This window comes from Astatotilapia calliptera, chromosome 6 (assembly GCF_900246225.1).
Source record: "Astatotilapia calliptera chromosome 6, fAstCal1.2, whole genome shotgun sequence".
Taxonomy (NCBI): Eukaryota; Metazoa; Chordata; class Actinopteri; order Cichliformes; family Cichlidae; genus Astatotilapia; species Astatotilapia calliptera.
Window position 1 is genome coordinate 11,421,702 of NC_039307.1, and position 10,028 is coordinate 11,431,729.

Below are 10,028 nucleotides of genomic sequence, written 5' to 3' on the forward strand. Positions count from 1 at the left end.
AGCATGTTTCCTTTCATGGAAAATCATAGAATGTAGCAGAAAGACAAAAGAGTCTGCATTAAAAAACAATTCTTTGTTATTATTAGTCATAAAAAAATGCTCTTATCTAACAGATAAAGCAATTTTCCACAAATGAACTTTGACCCTGGAGTCTTCTGTTGATAAACCATCAGAGGTGAGAACGCAGACATACTTTGCACGGTCACCTGCCCGATGCAAAGTTTTTGCTATGACTAATTGCAGCCGTGTGACAGAAACAGTAACAATACTGATCATTTTTCAGTAAATTTACAGTAAATCAAGCACCCAGAAGACAAAACCAGAGTATTTCTGGTTTTTATTTCGGCAGCCTCGCCTCTGTCAGTGCGCCCCAGGGCAGCTGTGGCTACAACGTAGCTTGCCATCGCCAGTGTGTGAATGTGTGTGTGAATGGGTGAATGACTGAATGTAGTGTAAAGCGCTTTGGGGTCCTATGGACTAGAAAAGCGCTATACAAATGCAGGCCATTTACCATTTACCATTTATTTTTTTGCTAGAAAATGCTAAGTCTTTGGAAGCCAATAAAAGGAGAGGAGCTAAAATGTCTTGTTTCAGATGGTGGAAGAATGAATGGATTGCTGCCGAAGTCCAGTATTCTAAAGATTCATGAATGGCACTGTGTGTTGAAGGGGTTCCGGCAGTCTTATAAGTAAATTACAGCAGATACACTGTGAATACACTCATATAATAAATAAAAAAATTCAGATCAAGAACTCCTTACTCAGATCAAATCCTTTCTCATTTTTTCTCTGGTTTATTTAGTCATTATTTAGCATTACTGCCATGTTGGTCAATGAATCACAGGTGACTTACAAACTCAGCTTTGTATTTATAGTGAGATGATGGATCCTGTTGGTCTGGGCTATGGGATAAAGATGGAGATATTCTGAGGTGCAAAAGGATTCAGCAGTATTGGGGATTGGTAGTTTCAGTGTGTGATGAGTGAGAAGTGGAACCACCATTCAACTCGGAGGGATACCGAATCCCTCCAATCCAGTGTCTCAAATCTAATTCTCACGTTGTACCTCTGTTATTACCTGGCCTGGGCCTCATCATCTCATCTGTGATGATCTGCTGGAGGATGTCGCCGATGTCCTGCAGCGGTTGGCAATTGTTATGGCATTTCCTATTATTGTGTGGCTTATCCACTTCCTCTCCAGTTAAACCAATATGACACAATATCTGGTGGGCTCTGTTCTCCATACCTCCAATGTGGCACCAGTGTGGAGGGAAAGATGGGAGCAGGGTAACTACAAACAAAGTTCTTTCTTCAACTTTCCACGCTCACAGCAAACTGAAAGATTTCCCACAAAAACGGAAAGGTAAGAGCGGTGTGGCCTCAGCAGCAAGGATACTCGCTATTTACTAATATGAGAAAATAATAGCCGGGGACCAAAAGCTCTTTTTCTTTGGCAAGAGAGGGCACAGCTCACTAAATATTTTTTTTTTCTGTTATTTTAATGAGCAGCACAGATTCTGGAGGGTGAAAAATCTCAAAGAGAAAGAAAGCAGGCTGTTTACATGGAGAGCGGTCTTGGCAACAAAATGACAACAACTGCCAAACTCGCCAACTCATTGCTGCTTTGGAATACTCAGTCTCTTTTTCAAACGCCAATGATATACAACAGTAAACAAAACAGATACGCCAAATGACTTTCCCACTGTGTGAAACAGTTGTGTGTATTACGTTAAAGCTGGCTATCTCTTAACCTGAGAGCCTTTCTCATGCCGTCGTCTTCGCCTGCTCTCCTTTTATCCCCAAATGCCTACTCGTTCATTAAAAGCGCAAACCGACAGGGTCAGTAAACATGCTCATTCAGAAAAGATGATTTCCGCTTGTAACTGTTTTTAATCACAGTGAATTTGGTCGTCTTGGCATGGACTGCTGGCTTTTATTACTTCTGTTTATCGGCTTAACTGGAAGCATTAGAATCATAATTTCACCACAAACAGCGTTTGCAGATGTTTGGAGTCTGTACCCCGGTCTGTACCTCGCTGTCTTAAGTTACCATCCATAGCACTCATAGAGACATTTTTCATTTGTATATGTCGCTGTTGGAAAATGCTGCAGTGTTCTTTGTGAAGAACCGAGAGGCTCAGGCGAAGCACTAGGCAAAAGGGGACAGGGATAGCTCAGTAGGTAGAGTGGTGGCCCCACGATCGGAAGGTTCGAATCCACTGAACGGCTACGAGGTACCCCTGAGCAAGGTACCGTCCCTACACACTGCTCCCCGGTGTGCCTGCTTAGTGCTGCCCATTGCTTTACTGAGTGAATGGGTCAAATGCAGAGAGAAATGTATTTTCCCCATGGGGATCACATTATTATTAGTAGTAGTAGCAGTAGTAGTAGTAGTAGTAGTTGCAGTAGTAGTAATAAACTCATTTACATTAAATTACAATTAAAATAAATTTAAAAAGTGTAAATGCAGTAAACCCACACAGAAGGGGGGTGTACAAGAAGTTAGTCCTGCAAAACTTCAAGTCTTTTAATTTGAACTCTGACACTGTGACACTGACCATCTTCCGGACTCTGCTTGTTCTCTGTGGCTGCCTTTACGCAGCTCTGCATCAGTAAGTATGTCGGCGGGCTCCGGGGAGTGCTGCTCTTTGATTTGAAACCACGAAGAAGTCGTCATTTCGCTGTGGAGACCATGTTGGCTGGTGGTGGTTAAGACGATGATACCCCCATGGCTAGTATCAGCTGGTTTTGTAGGGTTTTTATTGTGGGATCATAGTTTTACTGTAACACAGGTGGCACTAACACTAAATTATTGTTGTATTCTCACAACATCTCAAAACGGAGATGTATTATGTATTATTGAAACCGCATGTCTTTGTCTTTATATATATATATATATATATATATATATATATATATATATATATATATATATATATATAGTCTACAACATTACTCTTTACATCAGGGGCCACAGTGGGCTCTCACACACCTTCCAGTGTTTTGGTTGTGAGTGTGTGTTTAACACTGAAATAAATGTGACAGAGACTTCATGCATTTCAGGCTGAACTGCTGAAAAGACGATTGAATCCCTCGAGAGTAAGCGACAGAGTGACGCTCATACTCAGTCCATCATTTTCATATTTATTTATGAACTCTCACGCAGGTGACTGCATGCACCCCCTGCAAGCGGATATGCAAATGTGTCCATGGGACACACACAGACATGCAGTTTACCTCATCTACCCCTTGTTTTACTCTCAGCAGATTACAGCTGGCTCCTTCTCATTAATTACCTACTAATTAACTGGCCAATCAACCAATAAAGCTAAGTGCACTGGATAAGCACTGACTTCCTTCCTCGTCCACAGTCCACCTGCTCAACCCACCCCCGCTCTTGCATGCACGCACACAAACACACACGCATACTGCCATCCATTCTGCATGTTGCCATGCCAACAGGGACCTAAGCCCCTCTGGTTGATGCTTGCAATCAAGGGTCTTTTTTCTGGTTTTCATACACACACACAAACCGACACAAACACACACATTAGGATTACGAGGACTGTCTGGTAGTTTCATTATATTTATATTTTCATTTCATTATTATTCACAGTTTTAGCTTCTTACTCGCTACTAAAAGCATCTAAAAAGGGCAGACATGTGTTTTCCTTTCATTAAATTGTTGAATAATTTCATTTACAACAAATAAGAAAGGATAGAATAGTGCAACGTTAGGAAGTATTCTGTAGACTGTATGTGAAGGAAAATGTCACCCGCATGCAGTGTTTTCCTTCATTCATTGATTTATTAATTCTTGCTTGTGCAGAGATAGTGGATTGTAGCACAAAAAATAAACATCTATGTTCTGTTAGGCAGAGAGATTAATAAATGAGGCAATGTGTTTTTTCTATTGTTAATTCTAACACTTTTTTGAAGCAGCAAGTTCAATGGAAGCTTTGAAAATCTGAGCCGTATTCTGACGTAACTGCTGCCATCTAGCGTTCAGAAGGGAGTTTGTTTTATAAAGCTGACGTCATGCCTCGGAGGATGACGGGAGTTGGAGTCGGGACGGAGTCAGAGTACTTCCTGCTCCTACGAGGACGTCCAGGAAAATTTCCGTTGATACTAAGAAGTTTTTCTTTCACCTCGGAGAGCCAAAAGTTAATACATATACAGAGTAAGTGTGTATTTTTATAATTACACGAATGAGCTCACGAAGCGGTGAATATTTGGCTTATTTAACAAAGAAGCGGTGAAGTTTTGTCATCGGAACAATCGCTAATGCCACATAAGCTAGTCTTGACAGGGATGTTACACGGTACTTGTCTTTAATTTAATAATTTCAGGTGTTGTTATTAATAAATGTAACAATAAACACGTGTTACGAAAGGCAGAAGTGTGATGACGTGTGTTTAAAATTGTGGATAGGGAAGTTTAGCAGCTGTTTTAAGATACCTTCATCTGGCTGGTGTCGATTTCCTCAGCCGCTTACCATAATAGAGCTCAAGTTATAACAATAGCAAGCACTATGTCAGGAAGTTTGATCGAGTAAATAGAAGTTATTACAAAAAAAATCAATGGTGAAATCATGAATTGCTGAGATTTTTTTTCATCTTCATTTAAAATCTGAGCTTTATATGCTTGTTTGTCTTTCTGTTACATTGTGACATATATGGTAATATATATGGACGACAGCCTGAATAGGGAACGATCCTATTCAGGCTGTCATCCATATATATTAGGGCAGAGAATGACACTATTCAGTGTAAGAGTTCATCTAAAGGTAATTTCGACCTAATTGAGTTCCCATTTAGGAGTCACATGAACTAAACGATTTGGGTGTGACAATGCCTCAGTCTCCGAGGGAACATGTTATTGTACACGCATTGAAATTGAAAAAAACAGATAAGCTTTGAGAAAGTTTGTATTAGAATGACAATCCAAAAACATCCTTGGGCAATAAGAAGACATAATTTATGTTAAGACCAACCAGTAAAGCATTTGTACCTTGTTTACCTTCCATATTTATTAAAACTTTTGTTTGGGTCTTCCTCAGATGTCTTTGATGGAACGTGGGAATGTCCGGCCAGTGACCGCTGTGGCCTGGGCCTCCAACTCTGGCACTTGCCCCAAAGATTTCACCCTTGTAAGAACAGAGATAGATTATAGATATTTCATTTTACTTAACTCCAACCACAAAGTTTGCAGGAGAATTACAATAAAATCTCTTGTCCTTGTTCTAGGGTCGCAATCACCTAGAGACTAGTTAGCAACTGCTTGGTGACCTCCAGTCTCTTGGGAAAAATTTGCATCCCCTTATTGGGTGCAAGTAGTTGCTGGAAATTGCTAGCAGTTGGTGGGAAATTGATAAGCTCCAGCAATACGTGCAATCCATTGATTGCATTCAACAATTATTCGTGGTGAATCAGCTAGGATTACAAATCCGTTGCTGTCGATATACACAGAAATTCACTTGAACTACTTGCGTTTAGAGTCCAGCCAGAATCTTTTTGATTTTAAACAGAAATTCCTCCTGAAATAGTGATGTGGTTGCTGCAGATGCTCACTGCCCTTGTTTTTCTATAGGAATATAACCAAAATACAAGCCAGTTGAGTTGAGTCCCCTGTTCTAAAGAGACACATTGCAGTTGTGCTGAGTTGCACAGACTTGACTCAGATTGATTGTTACAAATTAGATGGGATTTACTTCCAAACCTTCACTAATCTGTCTGATTGCATTTAGTCCCAGTCTGATCACAATTGTACTGAAACAGGTTGCCTCCACCAGGTGACCTGTGCAAAGGTGTTGCACACTCAACTTCTGGGTAACCAGACGGTCGCTGCAACAAAACAAGTCAGCGTGTTAAGTATAAATTACAAGTCACTGTGACAACCACAAGCTTTTTGGTGACACATCCTATCTGGGGTGGCTGTAGTTTAGGAGACAGAGCAGGTCACCGACTAATCGGAAGGTGGTAGTTCGATCCTCATCTGCTTCAGTCCGCATGCCAAATATCAACTCTGAAGGAGAACAGTTAAACAAATGTGCAATGATTCTTTTCTGTTGAATCCAAAATCCCAACTTTTAAACTGACTGACTCAAGCTGACTCAAATTTTCATGCTACTTGCTTATTTTGGAATAAATCAAATGTGTTTGTGATGCCACAGCTGTCTCACTGCATCTCCCTTTTTCTGCAGATCAGCCTCACAGAAGATGGAGCATCAGCAAATTTTACACGCACCTTTGGGATGAAGTCTGGATATTACCTCTGTTATAGCAAGGTGAACAAAAAATGCGAACTTATGCATGTATTACCTTTATATTACCACAATACATCATTTATTTTTCTAAATTTTCCATAAATGCAGGACTCAGCAGGTGGTATGGTAGTGTCTGACATCCGGATTATTTCTGATAAGGACTCACTTCCTCATGGTTACTGCTTTATAGCTGAACATCTTGAGCCAAGTGAGCACACACACACATTCATACTTATTTAGCAGAATGCATCATATTCATTCACTTCTGACCTACCGTGTGATTGTTTGTCCAGAGGCCACAGTTTCCAAGAAAAAACGTGTGTGCGTACGCATCGTCCCAGTGGGCAGTGTGGAAACAGCTGTGTTGGATATCAAGCTGACAGCCAAAAGCAAAATGATGTTGCAGCATTACACATTTGTGGGGTACATTCAGATACATGGACTTTTGTCTTGGGCCTGTTTTATCAAAGCATTTTCATGAACTTTTATGAATATTATGTTGCATATAATTTGTCATTACATGCACTTTTTCTTCAGAGACATCCACGGCTATGTGCTGTGGTACAGAAAAGGTTACTTTTCTAAACCCACGCCTCAAGCCAAGCCCCGCAGTGTCAGCCTGGACATCCGCCAACTTTCCTTAGAGCAGCAGTCTCCTCCTCTACCCCTCAGACCTAGGTACAATGCCTATGTATATTTAAAATGGAGATGTTATTATCAAAATGTCACATGTCTCTTATTAGAAGTGTATATAGTTAAAAATTATAGCGATGTGACATTATTACAGCAAAGTGTATTATCTTGGAGGCGTTTTACTCTTGTGGTCGACATCTTATTTGTTTATCTTATTTATTTCTGCAGCAACCCTCCTCCTCCTCAATTGCCACCCAGCAGACTTAGTCACAGACGCCACACTCTTCAAACAAAGGATGAGTTAGACAAACCTGCTGATGGAAGCATCCATGGAATTACAGGTACCACGGGTCTCTCGTCACACAAAGGGCTTCTTATTTACGCTTCTCACCGCAGAGACCCACTCACCTAGGCATACTCTTATTCTCTGCAGCTCTAGATGGAGTTCCTTTCAGCCTCCACCCAAAATTTGAAACCCAGGCAAATGAGACGGTATGTTACAAGTTTTCAGTATTCAAGGGATGGATTCCAATGCCAAATACCGCTGACTTTCCTTTGTCATCCCAATTCTCTTTGACTATTTTTGTCTTAGAACTCGGATTTGAATATTCCCATAAAATCTCTCCAAGACATTGAAAATGAGGTAAGTTCTCATCTGATACTTTTTATTGGGTATATAAATTGAGAATATTGCCACATTGTTTTTTGATTATTTTTTTTCCCCAGTATAACTACACTTTCTCCGTGGAGGAAAATGCTGCCAAGAGGATCAGACCATCAGTACAGATGGCAGGGATCCCGTCAACTCAGTGATGCTTACACTTTGTCAAAGTTACAAAATAAAATGTTCTGTTATTCTGTTCTCTCCAGAGGGCATTTGCCAATCATGCTACAAGTAAAGGATAATCATCCCTACAGTTAGGTTTATATTTTCAGGCTTTAAAAGGTCTACTCCGGAGACCCCTATTTAAGTCTTGATCCAGATTTCCATTTTCAAGCGTTTAAAGTTTCTATCTGCCAAAGACAAGGCCTATTTTAGCAAGGTCCTAAATGTAAGTGCCTTTAAAAGTATAACGGCTCCTTTCTGGTTAAAGATGTTGTGAACATATGGCTTAAGTTCATTCTTTTCTTTAACACGCTTAATTTCCAAATTTAGAAAACGTCTGTGCCAACATACGAAGGTGCACCTTCATTTGCTCTGTTGTGTGGTGTCCAATACAGTTTACCGTTAGATATTTTTGAAGAATTGTACTAAGTGGCCTTAGTGAATACATTTTCCTACAAATGATGACTCATTAGATACACTAATATATCTCAATATAGACTATGGTGCATTTCTTATATGAAGAATACTATCATTTTTTTTATTATTTCAAAAAAAATGTGTACATAAATATAAATATGTTATTTAAAGGTGAATATAGTAAATTGGATCATTTTTGAAACACTTTCTCTGTATATTAGTTACTTAAAGATTTGTGGTAATAAGGAGAGCTCATCACTTTTTTTGTTTGTTTTTTTAAGACCAAATATTTCATCAGTGTATAATGTCGTTTTACTATCTCTTTAACATGTGCTACATGGGGAAAATAAAAACCTGAGAACAATAAAGCATGTGTGTTGCTTTAAATACTATAACTTACAAAAACAAAAAACTGTCCAGAGGCACATGTGACCGGTTAAGCTTCAAGGCTTGTGAAAAGGCCTGCTGATATCGTGTTGTTCTAGATGACATACTATGGTTTCATTACAGCAGCAGTGAAGCTATTAGGAATTTATTATGTTGACGGTGTTGTGGTGGTTAGCAGTGTTACCTCACAGCAAGAAGTCTCCACCATCTGGTCGGTGCCTTTCTGTGTGGCGTTTGCATGTTCTCCCCATCTTTGTGTGGGTTCTCTCCAAGTCCTCTGGCTTCCTCCCACAATCCAAAGACAATTAGTGGCGTTAGGTTAATTGATGGTAATACATTTCCCTTAGGTGTGAGTGTGGATGGTTGTCTTTCTCTATGTGTTAACCCTGCGATAGACTGGCAGCCCGTCCACTCCACCTCTTACCCTATAACAGCTGTGATAGCCGCCAGCTGAAGAGAATGAATGAATGGTTATTTTCCACTTTTCATGTAAAGAAAACAAAGAACCAGATTTTCTGGTTGGGTGACTTTCCAGCTTAATACTGCCACCTGCTGTCCTAAACCGGAGTTTTTTATGCTGAGGAGCTTCCTTTTATAATAAATTATTATCAGTCTGCATAAAAGGATTTTATTAAGCTGTAATGTTTCCTTTTACTTTTCCCTTTGTGTCCTTTGTATTCAAGGTGACAAATTGAAAAATTTATTTCTTAGCTGTTAAGTGAAAATACTTCCTATTTGGGAGCCATTTAAAATATTTTTTTAAAAACAAATGCACAAGGAAATATATATATATATATATATATATATATATATATATATATATATATATATATATATATATATATATATATACTGCTCAGTCATGCCATGAAGCTCCTGGCATACAGTTTTTGTGCTGAAGTTAATGCCAGAGGCAGTTTGAAAGTTTGGCTTTATTAAGTCAGCAGAGTGTTGGTCATTTTAATGCACTATGCACCCCGACATTCAGTCACTCTGTTCTTTAAGGTTACGTGGTCTACCACTTCATGGCTGAGTTGCTGTGGTTCCTCAACGCTTCCACTTTGCATTAATACCACATACAGCTCACTGTGGAATATCTAGGAAGGAAGAAATGTCACACACTGGCTTGTTACAACAGTTACTGTAGTAAACCTGAATGCACTGAGTGCTCTAGAACCACCCATTGTTTCACAAATATTTGTATAGGCTAGGGCTGCTCAATTAATCGAATTTTAATCACGATTACGATCTGGGCTTTCAACGATCATTAAAAATGACTGAGCCGATTATTAGCCCCTCCTTCATTTATCCGCGACACCTTAAAGGCCGGTCCGTGAAAATATTGTCGGGCATAAACCGGTCCGTGGCGCAAAAAAGGTTGGAGACCGCTGATTAAGAGGACCCGAGGGAAGCTCGGAAAGCTAAGCAGAAGTTATTTGGAGAGTGACTGCCGTTGGTTGAAAAGAGAGTTTAAAAAAAAAAACTTCAGTGGTGTTGCACAC

The 10,028-nt window shown here is 39.7% G+C and overlaps 1 protein-coding gene across 1 annotated transcript; it reads left to right on the forward strand.

Annotated features, from left to right (window-relative positions):
- The first annotated feature begins 4,059 nt into the window (after nt 1-4,059).
- Nucleotides 4,060-8,507, forward strand: mvb12a (multivesicular body subunit 12A). Its single transcript, XM_026170297.1, has 10 exons — nt 4,060-4,178; nt 5,058-5,147; nt 6,201-6,284; nt 6,372-6,471; nt 6,557-6,686; nt 6,801-6,941; nt 7,125-7,237; nt 7,330-7,388; nt 7,489-7,539; nt 7,623-8,507. The coding sequence occupies exons 2-10, from the start codon at nt 5,058-5,060 to the stop codon at nt 7,707-7,709; spliced, it is 855 nt and encodes a 284-aa protein (XP_026026082.1). The 5' UTR covers nt 4,060-4,178; the 3' UTR covers nt 7,710-8,507.
- The last annotated feature ends 1,521 nt before the right edge of the window (nt 8,508-10,028 follow it).

Bases quoted from the DNA above. Each gene is read 5' to 3' on its own strand.
- mvb12a (XM_026170297.1), top strand. From the start codon at position 5,058: ATGTCTTTGATGGAACGTGGGAATGTCCGGCCAGTGACCGCTGTGGCC. The intron at 6,285-6,371 runs GTGAACAAAAAA...CCATAAATGCAG, and splicing joins ATTACCTCTGTTATAGCAAG to GACTCAGCAGGTGGTATGGT. The intron at 7,389-7,488 runs GTATGTTACAAG...TTTTTGTCTTAG, and splicing joins AAACCCAGGCAAATGAGACG to AACTCGGATTTGAATATTCC.